Raw genomic sequence first — 22,257 nt, 5'->3', positions numbered from 1 at the left:
ACCTTAGGCTCATTACTCACTAATTACAATTTTTGCCTCATGGCTCAAGGCTCAATATTTAGGGTATATGATTTAGAGCTAAGTGTTTAACATTTGAAATTTATGAAATCTTTAATATTCATAATTCAATGTTTGAAGTTCAATTTTTAATATTAAAAGTTAAATATAGCTACATTTATGAAATATATATTATAGTTCACATTAAAATTTCAATATTCAATTATATCTAATGTTTAACATTCAAGATTCGTCTAAGATTTCCGTGTTAAGATTTACTTACTGCTTATTATTCAAGATTCGTCTAAGATTTATGTGTTAAGATTTACTTACTGTTTATTATTTTGGTTTATGACTTAGGGCTAAATAGTTAAGGTATAGAGTTTAGGGCTAAAGTTTATTGTCTGCTATTTGAAAGTCCAGGCAATTCAATGTTTACTATTGAGGGTTTACAAGCAACTCACTCACGATCTAGGTTTCCTATTGAGGGTTCAGTAGCAACTCACTCACGATCTAGGTTCAATTCTAGGTGTTTTTTTAAAGGTTTATTATTCATTATTTTGAAGGTGCTTTTTTAAAGGTTTATTATTCATTATTTTGAAATTTATAGTGAAATTAAATTTATAATTGTGAAAATTGGTATTTAATTTGATAATTCATTGACAAATGATTATTATAAATATAATCATTTTTTTAATAACTTTCTTAACTACAATTTAATTACTGTTTACGACTAAGGGTTGAAATTTAAGTGTAACATTTAACGTTTTAATTTAATTAGAAAGAAAGGAAGGAAGATAGAGATAAATTGGTAGATATGCTTTTTAATTCAAATTATATAAGATCATTCAGAATTTCAAATTTGAAACGGAGGGAAATAAAGAAGAGGTAAAGATAGAGAAAGAGAGGGACCCTGGTGCAGTTAGTTCAGCAAATGCATGTATAAGATTCAGTCCGAATAAGATCAGAAGAAATAAGATTAATTAATATAAGCTTAGCTATCTTAGAAACTGAAAGATTACTTTGGTGCAGTTAGTTAGCAAATGAGATCAGAAGAAACATTAGTAAGAATGAAAGCTGCTTAAAGTGCCTTCAACCAAACAATTTAGAAATTACATTTACTAAAGATTTCAATATTTGAATCGCATTAATTTGAGCCCTTAGTTATATGAAGTCGATGCGTGCATTTACGACGTGTGTGAAATGACTAATAAATGAAACTTTACATGTGAGATTAGGCCTTAAAAATCCAAGACAGTCATCCAACCTCAGATTAAAATTTACATGTATCGTATTAATTAGAGAATAAAGAAAACATAATTGGATACATAATCTCAGGACTGTTACAATAAACATTGCAAGATGGGCATTAACATTATCCTTTTAGTACTAATGCAAAACAAAATCCGAATATTTGGAGCTGATGTTTCGAGGTCTCTTGAATCTGGGAACATGATTATGAGGGACTGCTACTTGGTCCTTATCATCATGAGCTCTCTTGAATCTGGGAAGTGGTTGACGCTCTGAAGAAACACATTGAAGAGCACCGTTGCAAGCTCTTCTTATCACCAGCTTATGTGATGAGGGTGCTCTGAATCTAGTGGGCTTAACCATTTCCCACTGCCCACAACCCCCCTTACCCTCCTTATCTTCCATTTCCACAACACCAGCGGCTACAGCTGCCAAGATGTTAAGCGCAGCAAAGGATTCATTGTGATTTTCATTACTGCCAGTACCCACATTCACCAACTGCATGGGCTGGGCTTCTGCATTAGACATTCAACATTCATTAAGTACAAATGAAGAAAACATCAGCATATGGGTGGCAGGAAATTGAGTAGTAAACATTCATTACCTGGAATTAGTGAGGCCTCAATCGGAGAACTGATCTGCACAAATGCCATCTTCTTTTGGGCATTGCCCCATTTCCAGAAACTGTCGTATGACTTGTGCATCTTCTCTTAATACAGACGAACTTAAATGCACGCCAAGTGAATCAATGCAGAAGTGGAAAAATGCAGAAGTGGATAAAACTCAATTCAGGTGATCACTGTTCGAGCAAAACAAGCTAAATAAAGAGCAGAAAACTTAATCGGTGCTAAATTAGGCAAGACTATGCTCCTTAAATTCATCTGATTTTCTATTTTTAGATTGTCCCGTGGTTCTTTACATGCATGGAGTAACATTTTATATTTTTTTTATTTTTTTATTTAAAATCCTTTACATGCACGCAGTATCATTTTATATTTATTTATTTTTCTAATTAAAATCTTTAAACATGAAATGTGATTTTCTATTTAAAATCTTTAAATATGAAATGTGAAAATAAATTTAGAATTGTAACAAAAATATATTTTCATATTTTATATTTATATAGATTTTTATTTAAAATTTTCAAATATGAAAAATAAATGTTTATTGCATATGACAAGTAATTTAAATCTATAATTCTAAAAAATATATATATTTTGAATTTTAAGATGATCTTTTTTCAAATTCTATTAAAAAATCATTTTTGAATCTAAATTAATCTTATAATTAATAAAAAATTAAAAGATCCTAAATAAATCAAATATAAAAAATTGCAAAAAAAAAATATAATCTTTTTGTAATATCTTAATTTTCAGTTTTCAACAAGATTCTTATCTTGAAAGATTACTCTATTTTCCACATTTTCAATGAAGTGCTGCCTTTGATCCGCTTCCCATTGTCCAATGACGAGGATGGCTAAAGTTTATAGGTGGTTTGTTTTGCTTTTTTTTATGAACATGTGTCAATATTATTGATATTTAAATGTACATATTCCTTAAAAACAAGATGAACGGATAGGAGGTGACATGTCAAGAGTTTACAAAGGGACTGTGCACAAAGATAACAACATTTTGATTTTTTAAGTAAATTTTTTAAGTATTAATATTAATTAGTCAATAGATTATATACGTTGAAAAAGTCCATATAAGATCCATGACCATATTTTTTTTCCTATTTATGGTCATGGATAACATGTCCAACCCTTAAAGGACTAGAGTTTTTCTTAGTAGCTCCATTAAAGTTATTTTTTATAAAATATGGAGGAATCCATTTAGCACTAGTTTATTATTGTTAATGCTTATCACATTGACAATTCTAGTAGGTTAATAAACTTTCAATAAAAGCAATCTTTACGAGTAATAGAATCTCAAGATGAGAAGCTTTTATTTTTCCAAGAGGAAGAACAAACATAATTGAAGCATTGTTTTAGCATAAGCACTTTTCTAAAGTAGACATTCTCATAACCATTCCCAACATTTAGAAATAAATTTGAAATGGAGAAATAACTTAAACTCACAAATTTGCCATTTTTTTTGTAATCTCACACTTGTAAGAACTTTATTTTGAACTTCTATCCGTGAAAAGGAACTAGCTTTCAAAAGATATGGTTTAGTCCAATAGACATTAAGAAGCCCATTTTGTGAAGGAACAAGTTCTTATTGGATGCTATACCCTTCTTTGCTAGAATAAGAACTAGTTTTGGATCCAAAATAAAAGACCTATCTCTTGTCTAGTATTATCTTTAAAATAGTTTTATGGTTTTCTAGAAAATGATACAAAAAAAAATTTCTCCACTTAACAAATGGTAAATTATTATTCTAATTGACCTCAAAGTAATTTTCCACATTATTCCCCTATTCTACTTATAAATATGATTTTTCTTGAAGAATATCTTTTTTCATATCAAGTACTTCGTAGCCATTTCAAGAATCGTGAAAAAATAGGCGCTTCTTTCCATTATGAATAATTCATTGTAATAAATTTGAAGTTATATTGTACCTGCATTTAGTTATAAGTTAAAGATACAATGACTAGAGGATGGCTAGAAAATTATTAAAAATATGAGTACAATCAATAGAATCTAGATATTGGAATGGAGGCTTGGCTCAATTGGTGAGATCTTCTTGTGGTAGGAACGAGGTTATGAGGTCTCGTTTCCCCCCAACCCACGTGAAAGTCGAGGATGTGTTGTGCTAGTTTCACCAATAACATTAAAAAGTTTACCCAACACACTACCATTTGTAGGGGGCTATCCAATTCTTGCAATATAAAATACATGTATTTAGATACTTATTTTATAAAATTTTACACCATTTAGATCCTAGTGAAGAGTAAAGTTTTGAAGATAAATTTATACCCAAAGAATAATTATACACTACCAAATCTCTAATCCCAAACCCCCTCAAAGCCATTTAAGTTTACTTTATCCTAGGCCAACAAAGATAATTTATGATTTTCATATTTACCACTCCATAAAAAATTGTATATTATCATCATTGATGTTAAAGGATATCATATTGAAGGGAGAAATCAAAGGACATAACTATCAAGTAACAAGGAAATATGAATACATAGTTTTATTTATTTTTATTGAGGCTAGATCTCTTCTATTTTGGCACCCACATTAGAAGAAACTATGAAATTAAATAAATAAATAATACATGGGATGACCCATCTCATGGGGTTGACCCATTTATGGGGTTTAGAATGCATTTGAAAAATAGGTCTAAAGGGGTTGACCTCTAGCCTAGGTGGCCATTTTCTTGAGAAGAAAATTAAATAAATAAAATTGTTTATGCTTGGGCCAACCTCCTTGGTTTGGACACCCACTTTGAACATGCAAATAAAAATTAATAAAACCATTAAATAATATCTTTTAGCATGAAGAGAGGTAACCTTTGTGAAGTGGTGAATTTCGCATGTATAAAAGATAGGTCATTTAGAGTTTATCCCATCAAGAAATCATTGAATATTATTCCCATTCATAGTGAATCTTAGAAGTAGATCCAAGGTAAATGTATGTTCAAATTTTAAAGGTATATTATTGTAGACCTTATAGTGGTGAAAAATAAGGGTTCCCACCATTAGATGTATGAAATCCACTCCCAAATCAATAATGATAAGGACTGAATACTGATTATATTCAAGGGTGTGTGGATTGATTGACCCTCTTTTGTGAGTTAAAATGTTGAAATTAGGAAAAGTGTTTACTATAGATGAGGGATCGAGCTAGGCACTTAGAACTAAGCAATGCAAGCTAAGTCGGATTTGATCTTAGAAAGAGCTCTTGAAACGTTGGGACCATGGTGGTGGTCACCCTGGTCCTCCACACTTTTCATGCACCAGAGGGAGATTGATTCGTTTCTATAAATAAAGATTATCTTGAAGATAGTAGCTTCGTACCTTTTTCCCTACACACAAAAAGAAGAGAAAATAGGTTGGGAATAGGGGTTTTCCTAAGTCAAACACTAGTCGAGGAATCAACCTTGAATGAAATGTTGCTAATACTAAAATAAATAATGGAAAGATATACCTTAGATCTGCAATGACTGGTAATGATGCTTTGCTCCTTCAATGTAATCACATATGTTGTATGAAATGGCATGAACATGACAAAACCCCAATCACACACACATGCTTGCATAGGAATGAAGTAAAATTGCTCCACAATGGATAGATGAAGAATATGCAGCCTTGAAGGCCTCTACAAATTCTTGATGATGAATGCCTTATTGCTTGAACGCTTGATTGCTTGATTTCTTGTGCTCCCAATCTCACCCACCTTCTCCCAAATTAGAGAGGAATACCTCCTTATATACTTGCCCATCATCAATTATGTTAATTTTCCAATATAGGCCAACATGGAGAATGATTTACTACTCAATTTTGGGATAGGGAAAAGGGTTTGAAATAGGGCTTCATTAGGGAGGACCAAGGTATGGTGCCCTGGTGAGGACTAAGGTGCCACGCCCTGGTCCTACCCCATATTTGGGCCAAGGTTAAGGGCCCTACCAATGTGGAATGTGATATAAAGGTCATTATTACATGGTACAAGCATAAATGAGTCCTAGTTAGGCATAGGGATGAGAACACTAAGGTGAGGGCCCCAAATGCAATCAAAATTGCAAAGGGTACAATTTTAGGATGTTGCAGACCTAAGAGTAGAATCTAAGGGTAAATTATTTTCAAATTAGAGGCATGCATTATTGAATATTATGAGCATACTTCTGGGTGAACTATTGCAAATCTATGAGAAAAAATTACTGAAGATCATAAGCATATTTGAAGAAGCATTTAGAAATGATTTGTAGAGAGTTAGGTCTCGTTCAAGAAGAAAATTCAAATACTTATCACATCATTATTTTGGAGGTTGATGCCTCATATTCAAACATATTGGTGTCTCTTTATGAGTTGGTGACCACAATTGTATGCATTGGTGTCTCCAAAGGGTTGGTTCTTGCAAATCATTTAAAGTGGAATGGTGTCTCCTATAGGTTTATGCCCAAAAATATTGTAAGGGGTTTCTAATACAAAATTTAATATATTGATTTTGTTTTTTCTTAGAAGGGTTTCCATGGAAATCATGTGTTATTAATTTCTTGATCTTGCATTTATATTACTATTATTGATAATTAAGTTTTCAAGTATTGCATTTATGGTTCATTAAGTTTTGAAAAACAAAAGGTTTTTGTTATACGACTTCACATCTTTCTCAATATAATCAAGTTCTCTTCAATTGATATTAGAGATGGTTCATTTATATATGGACTGCCATTTGAATTAAATTTTATAAGAGCCACTTATGGCTAGGAATTAGGATACGAATTCTCATCAAACAAGGCACCATTCTTTGATGGGACAGTTTATGCCTTTTGGAGCATAAGGATGGAAATCTATTTGAATGACCTAAGATATAATATTTGGCACTCAATTGTAAATGACTATTTACCTCGTCAAATCTCCAATGGATTAGACTTGGAAGAATTGAAAGAAGAAACCATGCTAGTTTAAACAACTCTACATACACAAAATTAAAAATATAAATGATATGTTAATAGTGGTTGTTTAAGACACATGACATGTGACAAGAGTAAATTTATATCTCTCAAGCAAGTAAATGAAGGGAAAGTGAAATTCAAAGATAACACCAAGACAAACATAAAGGTAAAAGGGACTCTTAGTCTAGATAATGTAAACACAAAAATTGAGAATGTCCTATATGTTAAAGGTTTGAAGTAAGACCTCCTAAGTGTGAGTAAATTGTGTGACCAAGGGCTATTACAAATTTGGATGTCATTGTTGTCATTGATGTCAAACTTTTGTCAATCTCATATTTCCTTGGTTGTTATTAGTGATCTGAATATTGGATAGGATTAGTTGGTGATCTGGATGTTTTGTTCTCTTGACATTGTGTTGATAAGAAGATGTGGAATGATGTGTCACCATGTTTTCGAAGGTCTAATATTTTTCACTTGGTCTGGAAGTATTTCTATAGATTACTTTGGAGGAACTTATCATGGACCAAAACTAATATTTACTCTAAATATATCTCAAGGGAATATGTTTTATTGAGATAGATGTCATGGTTCCCTTGGATGAACCGCTTTATTTATTTTTGGTTTGGGATAAGCAAAGCATTGCACAAAACAAATTTTTTTTGTGGTACTGGTTTGTGCTTTTTAGATCAAGCAGTTTGATGAAAAATGTTTTTGGTATTAATTGAAATGAGTGCCAACATGGTAGATATCATTTTTACCTTCTGGGTAACATATTTGTGGTTCGATGGCATATACACTTCACATACATGCTTGGTAGACCTAGTGATGGTTATTTTTTATCTGATTGGTATATATTGGTTGCACTAGATGTGGATTAGATATAGAGAGTATGAGAGAAGTAGAAGTAATGTAAATGTAGGATGGATGGATGACCAGAAGATGAGAAGTAAGTAAGAGTGGTAGTTTAGAGGTATACAGAGTAGTCAACTAAGTATATTCATGGAACTTGTCATATGCTACAATTCAATCTATTATTCTTATTTCTTTATGAGATCAACTTTGTATCTTTCCTTGAAGAAGTGATCTTCAACAGAGCAAGTCTCTCTTAAATTGTATCTTTCTTGAGTTTGTGCATCTCCGCCTGCAAGTATAGAGTAGTAAGCTCTTTTGGTAGGAATACTTGTCTATTGTAAAACTATTATTATATATCGTGAGTTTAATTCTAACCAGTTTTTCCCATTTTGAGTTTTCCACGTAGAAATATGGTGTCATTGTGTGAATATTTTGGCTATTACTACAATTTACTTTCATCTCATTATTGTTGATGAATGATGAAGTTAAAATTATTTTAATTTGAGAATATTTTGTGAATGTTGATTCGTCTGCCTTCTTAGCCTCTGGTAGTGTTCAAAAATTAGTACCAGGGCTCTAGTTCTTGAAGAGTCATCTTAAACGCTAAGGTAGATCATGGATTTTGAGCACTATGCTTGAAAAAAGAATTGAATGATATTGACCATAATGAATGGAATGATGTGGATGACATAGTTGACATGGAAGGAAAATTGAGATCGGCTTTGGTAGATCTAGATGATACCAGAGAAAAACATAAAAAAGTAGTTGAAAATATTTCAATTTTAAGAACCTTGCTAGATAGAGGAAAGATGGTTACTAATGAATTTGAAACTAATCTTGATGAGAAGACTAGGGAATGTGCAAATCTTGTTGAATAAGTTGTCAAACTTAAGTAGGAACTGGAAATTACAAAAGATCAGATTGATAATGGGATAAATATCAAAGGTGGCAGCAAAGTATTGGATGCAATTTTGAAATCTCAGTCATAATAAAGATAAGAGTGGACTTAGCTTTAAAGAAGGTGAAAGCTCGGACAATGACAAAGGAAATGAAAAAGTTAAGGATAAAGTTTAGAATAATCAAAGCTTTAGAAATGTTCGAAGAGCTCCTCCCGCTTCTATCAAGTATTCTTCTTTTAATGGTAACTATTTTACTTGTAATAGATTTGGGCATAGAGATAGTGAATACAAATGTTAGAAAAAAAACAGTCAATTGGCATGAGATGTTTTGTTTGCAATAAGTTTGGTCATAAGGCTATCGAGTGCAGAATTAGAGTAATGAGGAATGGATATTGAAATTTGAGCCGTGTTCACGCTTTTAATGGAATATGCTATGCTTGAAAAAAATTTGCACACAAATTTGTTGAGAGCTAGACAAATAGAAACTTTGGGAACATCAGGATGAATGATAGAAAAAATCTGAAAGTTCTGGTGTATCATAATTTTAACAAAATGGGTCATATTGCAAGAAATCACATAAGTAGAACAAAAAGATCTAATGGTTTGGAAAGTAAAATTTCCATCAATAAAGAAAAGGAGAAGATGAAGATGAAATGGGTGAAGAAGTTAGATGTTGAGACTGAAGGAAAGACTATGGATGGATATGCACCTTCTATGGGTGCAAAGCCCTCTTCCAAAAATTATCACAGACAACTGTGCTTGAGGGGGATATCTTAAACAAATATTTTTCATCCCCTCTTAGATTGGTGTTGGGATTCTCTCAACACTACAAATGTGTGGAAGTGTTTTTTAGTGTATTTTAAGCAACTTTGATGTTTCAAAATATTTTTAAGTAATTGTGAGTGTACAGTGTATCGAATTTTTGAAAAACCCTAATTAACAATTATATATTACTTATTCAAAAGTAATTTGTTAAAATGTGATCAAAGAGAAACATAATACAAGGAGAAGTGGAGAAGAACTGTTCAAGTTATTTCACTTGTTTGAATATTTTCTTAGATGACAAATCCTAAAATTATTAGTAACAATGAAAAGGCTAGACCTAGGTCAAAATTTAAACTTTATTTTGGTGTTAGACGATGAAATTGGAGCATTTTTTTCTATTCTCGATAGTCTGTTATGCAAGGAATTATTTTCAGTTACATTCATGTCCCCTTGGAAGAATATGATCATATAGAAATTAGGGATTTCAAGAGAACTCATCTAGTAGATGGTGCATAAGGATTTAGGGATGAATATAGTATTCTAAGGCACAACAGTTTGGATGAATAAAACTTCTACTCTTTGCTCATGCTCATGTTTCTTTCATACTTTCACACACGTACACTCTCTCTCTCTCTCTCTCTCTCTCTCTCTCTCTCTCTCTCTCTCTCTCTCTCTCTCTCTCTATATATATATATATATATATATATATATATATGTGTGTGTGTGTGTGTGTGTGTGTGTGTGTGTGTGTGTGTGTGTGTGTGTGTGTGTGTGTGTGTGTGTGTGTGTGTGTGTGTGTGTGTGTGTGTGTGTGTGTGTGTGTGTGTGTGTGTGTGTGTGTGTGTGTATCAATTTCAAAATATACAACAAGTCAGCCTCAGAGATATTTAACAAAAGATTATTTTAATGACACACTACAATCACCATATTAGAATACCAACATAGAACTTTAAAGGTCGGTAAGACTAGAAAATAACTCATCCATGAAGCATCAAGACAACACGCTACCATAATGTCATAATTACCAGAGCATAAATTGGAACAACCGAAACATAGCTAAGACCAAAATTTTTGGAGTGCACTAATCACAATCCAAGTTAGCAATACATAATTCAAGACATGAAAACCAAACCACCAAGCAATGAGACCACCAAGACCAAAAAAACTAAAAAAAGGAAATACTTTTTTTGAAATGAGGCTTTTGACTAGAGGATCCAATCAGTGGGAACAAGGGTTTTGAACCCAAAAATCACATAATCAAGAAAAAGGGGCTTAGGATAGAATCATAAACCATTTTTTAGACAAAAGCCCCTACAATGAAAAATAAACCAGCCAAGGAAACAAGAGACCCCGCAAATAGAGAAAAATAGACCACCTCAATAGGTTTGTCATCTATAGTACTACTAGGAAACAAAATCCCCATTAGAGAAAACACAAAGGAAGAGGCCCCCTCCAACAACCCAAGTCTAAGAAAACCCCAAAACAACCTCCTAATGAGAGCCCCTAAGGGCATCACCTCAAGAGTAACCACAAGAGAATAGTGGGAGATAAAGGAGAGTGAAAAAATTCAAGAATAAAGAAGCATCTACCAAAAGAGGCAAAAAACCATCGTAGGAGAAGGCATCATAGAAGCATCACCCTCTCTAGTTAAATGGCCACAGGGTAACTAGCCCACAACACACATCCAAAGCCAACCTATAATTGAAAGTGGAGATCCAAATCTGGAAGGAGTGCAAAATCTCTTATAAAAAAAACATCAACAAAACCCCACAAACACTCAACAGACCTCTCAAAAGTCATACTGAAACACACAATCAGAAAAACAAGATTGGTAGAGATACAAGTAGAAACCCTAATACTCCACAGAAATGGGCCAACTAACATCCAATAGGCACCCCACAAAGGAGGAGAAACAAAATATAGTGCCACACTAGAAATAGCTTGACTTTGACGTAGAGATAGGCCCCCAACACTCACTAGCCATACAAAAGTTAGAGATGAGAGAAAGGGATGTAGAGTAAATTGTGCCTGAGAGAAGCATAGAAAACAACCCCACCCAGAAATGGTGGTTGTAAACTCAAGTCAACCCACAAAAATGAGCAAGGGAGGTGAAAAGGAATGTAGTGGCACTAGAAAACAGAATCCCCAACACCCTCGCACACTAGCTAAACCACCCACAAACTCTGTTGTTAGCACCAGACAAAAACATACTGAATATCCACCCAACTCGTCCACCCCTATGCATAGAGGGAATGGGACCTATAAATTCCTTCTGAGCATGTCAAATAAGAATAGACATCATCAAAATCTCTAAGTCCCATAAAAAAGGAGCCCACAATAGCCAAGCATCTACCTCACTAGCAGGGGCCCATAGATCTGCATCTACCTCATCCTCACTCGAAAACATAGCTCCATTATTTCCTTCTCCTCAACTCTCCATCTAAATGGACCTCTTCAATGTTGGTTATGTTGATATATTTATTATTAATCAAAATAATTAAGAAGGAATAGACTTTTAATTTTGTCATAATTACATAGGGGCAAGAAAAATGATTTTCATAATGTATCAAGATGGATAATATATTGAATATCCTATGTGATTAGTTGTTGTTATTGAAACATGACTTAGAAGTTGTCGAATAATATTATGATGTCGAGTTGTTCTAGTACTTTGACACACATAGGAAGAGTCTTCATTATTATAACCTTGTTATTGCATCAAAAGTTTCATTGATCAAATAAGGGTCACTCACACAATAATAATTTATGGAGAATTCATAATTTTGATGATAAACCAATGAAAAAATTACAATTTTGGTCTTATGGTTCAAGGCTCAATGTTTAGGGTATATGATTTAGAGCTAAGTGTTTAACATTTATTGTTAATAATTTAAGGTTTATCATTGAACATGTTGTTGGAAGTTGAAGTCCAACGGACTCCTTCCCTGTTTACTGCCAAAACTCTTGGCTATTCATATTCTTCCTGGAAGCTCTTTAAGAGCTGATTGTAATTCAATTTCTAAAGTTGATTGCCAGAGCTGATTGCAGCTGTGTAGATGTAAACCAGATTGGTGAATAATAAAGTAATTCCCCTACTTCAAGTGTGGATGTAGGCAATTGCAGAACCACGATAAATCTGTGTGTTCTTGTTGTTTGTGTTGTGTATGTTTAATTGTGTTTATCTACTATTTTCAATTCAATTTCTTCATCCTAACAATTGGTATCAGAGCGAGGTTAGATCACTGTTTAGATTTTGGTGTTTGAATTTCCAGAATCATGGAAGAATCAAAGATAGAGAAGTTCTCCAGTTAGAGCTTCAGATTATGGAAAGTGCAGATGGATTCTTTACTAATAAAGCAAAACCTTTCAATCGTGCTTGAAGGGATAGCAAAGAAACCAGCTGGGATGGCTGATGAAGATTTTGTAAAATTGGACAAGAAGGTGAGAGAGACAATTTTTCTCTCGCTGTCCAATAATGTTCTCTTCAATGTCACGGGTGATGCAACAACAAAAGAAGTATGGGATAGACTTTTAGCCATGTATGAAATGGCTTCAACTGCAAATAAAGTTTTTATTATGAAGCGCTTGTACAAAATGAAAATGAAGGAAGGTTGTGCTATGGCAAACCACATCAATGAATTTAATGCATTGATTAGTCAAGCGACTTCGGTGGGGATGACACAAGATGATGAAAGCAAGGTTGTTTTGTTATTGTGTTCTTTACCAAGCAGCTGGGATGGTGTTGTAACAGCAATTAGCACATCTATATCTGGTAAAAATAAATTAGTTTTTAATGATGTAGTAGCTGCTCTTCTCAGCGAGGATTTGAGAAGAAAGAATGATAAACCTTCATTCGGTGAAGCTTTAACGGTGGTTAGCACCAATAATAGAGGTAGAAGTCATAACAGAGGCAGAAATAATTACCATAGACATTCAAAATCAGCAAAGAGATCGAAGTCTAGAAACAGAAATGGTGAATGTTGGTTTTGTGGCAAAGTGGGTCATGTGAAAAAGGATTGCAGAAATTTCAAAAGATCACAAGAGAGAGTGCAGGACAGCAAAGTAAACCATTTATGATAAAGATGATAGTGTCTTAATCCTTTCAACAACCAACACTACTTCGGATTCATGGGTGCTTGATTCCGGTGCCTCCTATCATGCTACCTCATGTCTTGAAGCATTCATCAACTACCATGAAGGGCAATTTGGCAATGTTTTTTTAGGAGATAACAAAGCTTGTGAAATTACAGGCAAAGGGGATGTATTGTTGCCATTAGAAGGTGGTAAAACATGGCTACTCAAAGATGTTCACCACATCCCAAAATTGAAGTAGAATTTGATATCCGTTGGACAACTCTTTGGTCAAGGTCTAAATGTCAATCTTCTTCCGGATACATGGAAAGTAACACATGGTACCATGCTGATTGCAAATGGTAATAAAGACTCATGGTGAAGTGGGAGCTGCAATGGTGATTGAGAATAGCAAAGCGGATCTTTGGCATCAAAGACTTGGGCACATTAGCAAGAAAGGTCTCCATGTTATGCATACAAGAAATCAGCTACCGGGCCTCAAGCTTGTGGACTTAGCCTTTTGTGAACATTGCCTCTATGGAAAACAAAAGAGAGTCAGTTTTTTGAAAGGTGGGCGTGACACAAAGACAACACCGCTGGAGCTTGTATACTCAGATGTTTTTAGACCAACCGAGGTAACCTCCATTAGAGGAGCTAACTATTTTGTAACATTTCTTGATGATTGCACAAGAAAAGTATGGATTTATATGCTTTCTAGGAAATCAGAAGTGTTTTCAAAATTTAAAATTTTCAAGGCATTAGTTGAAAATCAGATTGGGCATATTATTAAATTCTTACAAACAGCTAACGATGGGGAATTTTGTTCACATGAATTTGATAATTTTTGTGGTGATAATGGGATTAGAAGAATCAAGGTTGTTCCATTCACTCCTCAAGAAAATGGTGCAGCCGAGAGGATGAATAGAACAATCCTTGAGGAGGCATGGTGTATGTTGTCTAATGTAGGTTTAGGCAAAGATTTTTGGGCAGAAGCGTGTAACACAGCAATGTATTTAATTAACCGAAGTCCATCATCTAAATTGGATTTTTGTATTCCAAAAGAGGAATGGCAAGGGAAGAGGATTTCATATTCACATCTTCATGTGTTTGGATGTGAAGCCTTCTCACATACACCCAAGGAAAAGCGAATGAAATTGGATCCAAAGTCACTGAAATGTATCTTTGTGGGGTATGGAGAAGAGCAGTTTGGTTTCAGATTGTGGGATCCAGTTCATAAAAAGATTGTTCGCAGTAGGGATGTAGTTTTTCATGAAACCGCCTTTCCCGCTCTACAAGATGCAAATAAATCAGAGACATAATATGTCCCTATGTCTCTATTTCAGAATTCGACTACCAGCGTTCTGCCTCTGGTCTCTCATTCAGTGGGAGCTCCTATGACATCTACATCTGTTGAATATAATTCTCAGTCTGAGAATGATGAAGGGAGTGATGAAAATGTTTGGTCTGTTTTTAATTCAGAATTTGGGGGTCTGCAAAACAGAGCGAATCCTCCCCAAAATAACATTGATGTTGGAGAAAAGCTGAAAGATCATGCTTACGGTGATGTTGGCTCATTTTGTTCCCAACTAGCTGGGCAGCCCACTCGATGGTCTTCATCTCCACCTCAGCCTGCACGTGGCCCTCTTTCCCAATCCCCACACCCCATGGGCTCCCTACAACTTATGCACCCCACAGTCTCCCCTCCTCCCTCCGGATCCCTTGTAGCCTCCCCTCACTCCACGCGGCACCTGCAAGCTTCCCGTAGGCTTGTGTCTCCTCTGCCTACTTCCTCCCGTGAGATCCCCGCCTATCCTCATGCCACAGCCTCTCCTTCGCAGGCCCACTCCCGTGCAGCCCCCTACTGCAGACCCAAACCTCCGCACTCTTCCCCTTTCCACACCATGGATGAAACTTCTGCGAGGTCCCCCTCCTTCAGTCCGCCTGTATCTCACGTGGATAAAAATCCACAGGCCATTGATCGCCTTGCAGATAGGAAAGTAGACAGAGTCATTACCAGACTCAAAAACAGGGACATTACAGGGAATGCAAACAGAGACAATGGGAGTGATGTTGATTTATGTAAACAGGGAATACATAATGAATCTACTACTGAAACAAAGAGTCAATTGAGGAAATCAACTAGACAGAGGCGACCTCCTGTGAAGTTCTCTGATTAGGACTTACTGTTTTATGAAGACGCTGAACCTTCTTTGCTCATCTCTGATCAAACTGAGCCTGCAACATTCAAAGAGGCTTGTAAAAATGCAGACCATGATAATTGGCATGCTGCAATGTGCGAAGAAGTGGATGCACTTGTGAGAAATCAGATATGGGATTTGGTGCCACTTCCGCCTGACAAAAAGGCATTGAGAAATAAATGGGTGTATAAACTAAAAGATGAAGCCGATGGTCACAAAAGATTTCGAGCAAGACTGGTTGTAAAGGGATATGCTCAGCAGCAAGACCTCGACTTCAAAGAAATTTTTTTGCCAGTAGTTAAAATGACTACCATCTGAGCAGTATTGGGATTAGTTGCAGCGTGGGATCTTGAACTTGAACAGATGGATGTGAAGACGGCATTTCTCCATGGCGACCTTGATGAGGAGTTATTTATGCATCAGCCAGAAGGGTTCATTAAAAAGGGGCAGGAACACCTCTATTGCAGATTGAAACGCAGTTTGTATGGGCTTAAGCAAGCCCCTCAGTAATGGTATCTTAAATTTGACAAATTCATGATTGATCACAAGTTTACTCGTAGTGAGTCTGATCCTTGTATTTATTACAAGAAGCTTCCTAATGGCGAATTTGTCATTCTTCTCCTTTATGTGGATGATATGCTCATAGCCGGCACAAGCATGAGGATTGTGAGTGAACTTAAAACTCACTTAGCAAAGGAATTTGCCATGAAATATTTAGGGGCAGCAAAGAAGATCTTAGGAATGACTATTTTTTGAGATAGAAAAAAGAGAGAACTCAAACTATCTAAGCAAGACTACATTAAAAAAGTTTTGGACAGATTTGGTATGGCAGATGCTAAGTCTGTTTGTGTACCTTTAGCCTCTCATTTTCAGTTGTCTTCTCATTTGTGTCCTAAAACACAAGAAGATAAGGAGTTTATGGATAAAATTTCATACAAATCTGCAGTTGGAAGCCTCATGTATGCTATGGTGTCTACTCGACCGGACATTGCTCATGCCATCGGATTGGTGAGTAGATTTATGGCTAATCTAGGCAAATCACATTGGGAGGCGGTTAAGTATATCTTGAGGTATCTCAAATGTACTTCTAATTTTTGTTTATGGTTTGGAAAGGACAAGGCAGTTTTGCAAGGGTTTACCGATTCGGATTTTGCCGGTGACTTAGACAAAAGAAAGTCTACTTCTGGTTATGCTTTCACATTTGTCAAGGCAACGATTAGTTGGGCTTCAAAATTGCAACATATAGTTGCTCAATCAACCGCGGAAGCAGAATACATAGCTCTTTCTAAGGGAGCAAAAGAAATGTTATGGCTGCAACTCTTGTTCAATGAGTTGGGTTTGAAGCAATCAGATTTTGCTTTGTTTTGTGATAACAACAGTGCAATTTTTATGACTAAACATCAAACATCTCAGCCGAGGTCAAAACATGTTGATGTGCGTAGTCATTATGTTCGCCATATGGTTGAAGAAGGCAAGTTACATGTAGACAAGATTCATACCGATCTGAATCACACTGATGTACTCACTAAAGTAGTTAAGTGGGAGAAGTTCAATTTCTACCGAGCTTCTCTCAGCCTTTCCAATAACTGATAGCAGAACTAAGTGGGGGAATTTACTTGTTGCAGCAGTTCGTTGGCCTTCAGTGGGAGATTGTTGGAAGTTGAAGTCCAACAGACTCCTTCCCTGTTTGCCGCCAAAACTCTTGGCTATTCATATTCTTCCTGGAAGCTCTTTAAGAGCTGATTGTAATTCATTTTCTAAAGTTGATTGCCAGAGCTGATTGCAGTTGTGTAGATGTAAACCAGATTGGTGAATAATAAAGTGATTCCCCTGCTTCAAGTGTGGATGTAGGCAATTGTCAAACCACGATAAATCTGTGTTCTTGTTGTTTGTGTTGTGTATATTTAATTGTGTTTATCTGTTGTTTTCAATTCAATTTCTTCATCCTAACACGTGTACTATCTAACATTTGAAATTTATGAAATATTCAATATTCATAATTCAATGTTTAAAGTTTAATTTTTAATATTAAGAGTTTCATATAACTACATTTATGAAATATATATTATAGTTCACATTAAAGTTTCACTTGTTCAAACCCGCGAGCACAATGGCCCAGCCAAGACACAAGGCATGTGAGTAGAATGACCCAGCAGGGGTTTGAACATTGGTGGCCGCTTCACCAATGATCTAGGTTTTAGGGTTACATTTGAGGTTCAACATTCAATGCTTAGCATTTTAGGTTTATCTAACATTTCTATTTCACATTTTATGGTTCTAGATGCTTTTTTAAAGGTTTATTATTCATTATTTTGAAATTTCTAGTTAGGGTGTGAAATTAAACTTATAATTGTGAACATCGGTATTTAATTTGATAATTCATTGACAAATGATTATTATAAATATAATCATTTTTTTAATAACTTTCTTAATTACAATTTAATTACAATGATTTAGAATTTATAGTTTACGGCTTAGGGTTCAAGTTTAAGTTTAACATTAAAGGAAGATAGATAGAGATAAATTGGTAGATATACTTTTTAATTCAAATTATATAAGATCATTCAGATTTTCAAATTTGAAACGGAGGGAAATAAAGAAGAGGCAGGGAGAGAGAAAGAGACGGACCTTGGTGGAGTTAGTTCAGCAGATGCATGTATAAGATTCAGTCCGAATAAGATCAGAAGAAATAAGATTAAGGAAACAAATGGAATATAAGCTTAGCTATCTTAGAAACTCAAAGATTACATCTCTGGAGTACTTTGGTGCAGTTGGTGCAGTTCAGCAAATAAGATTCAGTCCGAATAAGATCAGAAGAAATCCCCCTCCATTAAATGTTTTGGGCAGTTTAATACAACTCATATGTTTGAAGCTTGGAAATGGCGATGAAACAATTAAGGAAGGAACATTAGCAAGAATGAAAGCTTACTAAGTGACATAGTTGCGCTGGTTAAAGTGCCTTCAACTAAACAATTTAGACATTACATTTACTCAAGATTTCATTATTTGAATTACATTTACTCAAGATTTCAATATTTGAATTACATTAATTTGAGCCTTTAGTTACATTAAGTCGATGCGTGCATTTACGACGTGTGTGAAATGACTTAAAAACAAGTGTCTAAAAGTATCTAGTTTTTTCCTAAGTGTGAGTTCTGATGGAAAAACCAACCTCAAGTATGTAGCTAATATATCCAATAAATGAAACTTTACATGTGAGATTAGGCCTTATAAAAACCAACACAGGCATCCATAACTCCAACCTCAGATTCAAATTTTACATGTATTTTATTAATTGGAGAAGCAAGAATACATAATTGGATACATAATCCCTGTTACAATAAACATTGCAATATGGGCATTAACAATATGGATACATAATCCCTGTTTCATACGTTTAGTACTAATGCAAAACGAAATCCGAATACTTGGAGCTCATGTTTCGAGCTCTCTTGAATCTGGGAACATGACTATGAGGGACTGCTACTTGGTCCTTATCATCATGAGCTCTCTTGAATCTGAGAACTGGTTGACGCTCTGAAGAAACACATTGAAGCGCACCGTTGCAAGCTCTTCTTATCACCAGCTTATGTGATGAGGGTGCTCTGAATCTAGTGGGCTTAACCATTTCCCACTGCCCACAACCCCCCTTACCCTCCTTATCTTCCATTTCCAGAAAACCAGCGGCTACAGCTGCCAACATGTTAAGCGCACCAAAGGATTCATTGTGATTTTCATTACTGCCAGTACCCACATTCACCAACTGCATGGGCTGGGCTTCTGCATTAGACATTCAACATTCATTAAGTACAAATGAAGAAAACATCAGCATGTGGGTGGCAGGAAATTGAGTAGTAAACATTCATTACCTGGAATTAGTGAGGCCTCATTCGGAGAACTGGTTTTCACAAATGCCATCTTCTTCCGGGCATTGCCCCATTTCCAGAAACTGTCGTATGACTTGTGCATCTTCTCTTAATACAGACGAACTTAAATGCACTGAAAAGACGCCAAGTGAATCAATGCAGAAGTGGAAAAATGCAGAAGTGGATAAAACTCAATTCAGGTGATCACAGCTCGAGCAAGACAAACTAAATAAAGAGCAGAAAACTTAATCGGTACTAAATTAGGCAAGACCATGCTCCTTAAATTCATCTGATTTTCTATTTTTAGACTGTCCCATGGTTCTTTACATGCATGGAGTAACATTTTTTATTTTTTTTATTTTTTTATTTAAAATCCTTTACATGCACGCAGTAACATTTTAAATTTACTTAATTTTCTATTTAAAATCTTTAAACATGAAATGTGAAAATAAATTTAGAATTGTAACGAAAATATATTTTCAGATTTTATATTTATATAGTTTTTTATTTAAAATTTTCAAACATGAAAAAATAAATGTTTATTATATATGGCAAGTAATTTAAATTTAGAATTCTAACAAAAATATATATTTTTAATTTCAAGATGATTTTTTGTTCAAATTCTATTAAAAAATCATTTTTGAATCTAAATTGATCTTATAATTAATAAAAAATTAAAAGTTCCTAAATAAATCAAATATTAAAAATTGCAAAAAAAAACAATTGAAGTTATAACAAATTTTTTAAAAAAATGAATTGCAACAAATACACACATATATTGCACTATGAACATTTTTTTTCATTTTTTTAGAAAATCATTTTTTAATCTCATAATAAAAAATTTTATAAGATATGTGCATACACATTTATGTGAACTCGTCATTTTATTAAAAAATCATTTTTAAATCTAAATAGATGATACAATTTATGACAAATTAAAAAAATTAAATAAAAACAAGAGTGACCAATTAGTTCCTACCAATAATTAGAGATGAAAGGTGAGATATGTAGATGGAGAAGGAGAGGGAGATATACAAAGAGAAATGACAATGCTAATACAATTGGGGCAAAAAAAAAACAATTATATATAATAATATTTTAATGTAAAATCTATATAATAGAAATATTATAAAATTAATATTATTATATTTAATATATTAAAATTAATTAAATGAAAAGAAATATAATTGAAAATAAAATTTTAAATCAATTTATCAAATATTTAAATACAGTTAAAATTATGAGTTCCCATGAAGTACAAAAATTCACTAGAACAACTCAAATATTTAAAAATATTTATTTTTCCCCTTGACAATTAAAAAAATCAAATACATTTCAACAAAATAAAAAATAAAATAAAAAAATAAAAAAGATCTAATGAATTTTTTTAATAAATAATTTTTATTTTTATTTTTTTAAATTAAAAATATTAAAACTATCTAATAATTAATTTTCATATAAAAATAAATAATTTATTAAAATTTGGATAATAAATTTTAAATCTATAATAAAATAGTTATAAATGTTATCAAATCGAAGAACAAACTACTCATCCAAATTTGTCCTTTTCAGCCAAGGAAATAAAGCTCTTCATTTTGGATAATATTATATTATGCTGACATACATTTAATGTAATGTATTAAGCTAGCAATTGCACACCAAGGTGCAATGGGTACGTCGAAAAGGTTTGGAAGGTCAATTAGGATTTTTTTCGTTCTATTAATTGCAAACATTTGTATAGTACATGAGGTGAAGAAGTAGGTCATTTAGAAAATGATGTTGTTTGTGCAACACAGGGCTCAATGGATAAGTGACAACTTTAAATCAACTATGCATCCTTCCAAACATGATATAGAAAGAGATAGATATAGAGATGAAGATGGAGTTGGTGATAGAGGAGATGGATAGAAAGAGGAGATGGAAACATAAAAAGAGAGAGGAGAGATAGATATATTTAAAAAAGTTAAATATATAAATAAGGAGGGAGAGATAAAGAGGAATACATATATAGAGGAAAATAGAGAGAGAAAGATAGGAGTGTAGATGGTGAGAGGAAGTGATATAAAGACATGGATATAAGGATATAGAGATAACGAGAGAGGGATATATAGAAATATAGATAGATAGAGTGATAGATAGAGATGTAGAGGAGAGAGGGAGAGGGAGATATAAATAATGGAGATAGAGACTGGGAGAGAAAAAGAGGGAGATATATAGACATATATGAGAAGAGAAAGGGAAAGAGGTAGAGGTAAAGAGATATATAGGGGGTTACATAAGGCATGTGAGAGGGAGAGATGGGGAGAAAGGGTTGAAAAGAAAGGGGGAGAGAAGATAGTGTAGAGGGGAGAGAAAGGTAGAGGAAAGTGAGGGAAGAGGGGGGAGAGGGAGAGTGAGAGAGATGAGGGGGATAGAGGGATAGAGGGAGAGAGAAATTAATTTAATAGAGAGAGAAGGGGAGAGGGGGAGAGGGAGAGATATAGACAGAGGGTGATATAGAAAGATAGAGAGGGCTAAGGAAAGAGAGAAATGTCAGAGGAGATAGTGTAGATAAAGATATAGATAGAAAGAGATCAAGATAGGAATGAGAGAGAGAGAGAGAGAGAGAGAGAGAGAGAGAGAGAGAGAGAGAGAGAGAGAGAGAGAGAGAGAGAGAGAGAGAGAGAGAGAGAGAGAGAGATGTGGCTAGAGAAGTAGAGAGACAAGGAGATAGAAGTAGACAGATATGGATAGAAATAGATATAGATAAAGAGTGGGAGATCTAGGTAAGTAGAGATGATGAGAGTGGATAAGGGAGAGG

General features: G+C 34.2%; 2 protein-coding genes across 2 annotated transcripts; both read right to left on the bottom strand.

Annotated features, from left to right (window-relative positions):
* Positions 1-1,272: 1,272 nt before the first annotated feature.
* On the bottom strand, positions 1,273-2,076 carry LOC131037468 (uncharacterized). Its single transcript, XM_057969606.2, has 2 exons — positions 1,853-2,076; positions 1,273-1,763 (listed from the first exon to the last, which is right to left on the bottom strand). Exons 1-2 carry the CDS (start codon positions 1,950-1,952, stop codon positions 1,387-1,389), a joined length of 477 nt encoding a protein of 158 aa, XP_057825589.2. The 5' UTR covers positions 1,953-2,076; the 3' UTR covers positions 1,273-1,386.
* A 16,782-nt stretch (positions 2,077-18,858) lies between these two features.
* Positions 18,859-19,720, bottom strand: LOC131037460 (uncharacterized). Its single transcript, XM_057969598.2, has 2 exons — positions 19,461-19,720; positions 18,859-19,371 (listed from the first exon to the last, which is right to left on the bottom strand). The coding sequence occupies exons 1-2, from the start codon at positions 19,558-19,560 to the stop codon at positions 18,995-18,997; spliced, it is 477 nt and encodes a 158-aa protein (XP_057825581.2). The 5' UTR covers positions 19,561-19,720; the 3' UTR covers positions 18,859-18,994.
* Between the last annotated feature and the right edge of the window lie 2,537 nt (positions 19,721-22,257).

This window comes from Cryptomeria japonica, chromosome 6, assembly GCF_030272615.1.
Source record: "Cryptomeria japonica chromosome 6, Sugi_1.0, whole genome shotgun sequence".
In the NCBI taxonomy this organism is placed as follows: Eukaryota; Viridiplantae; Streptophyta; class Pinopsida; order Cupressales; family Cupressaceae; genus Cryptomeria; species Cryptomeria japonica.
The sequence above is the reverse complement of the archived record's forward strand: the minus strand, read 5'-3'. Positions and strand labels throughout refer to the sequence as shown.

What these genes read in the sequence shown, in the direction of transcription:
- LOC131037468 (XM_057969606.2), bottom strand. Translation starts at nt 1,952, where the DNA reads ATGCACAAGTCATACGACAGTTTCTGGAAATGGGGCAATGCCCAAAAG. An exon ending in TGAGGCCTCACTAATTCCAG is followed by an intron (nt 1,764 to 1,852) that starts GTAATGAATGTT and finishes TGTCTAATGCAG; the next exon opens with AAGCCCAGCCCATGCAGTTG.
- LOC131037460 (XM_057969598.2), bottom strand. Translation starts at nt 19,560, where the DNA reads ATGCACAAGTCATACGACAGTTTCTGGAAATGGGGCAATGCCCGGAAG. An exon ending in TGAGGCCTCACTAATTCCAG is followed by an intron (nt 19,372 to 19,460) that starts GTAATGAATGTT and finishes TGTCTAATGCAG; the next exon opens with AAGCCCAGCCCATGCAGTTG.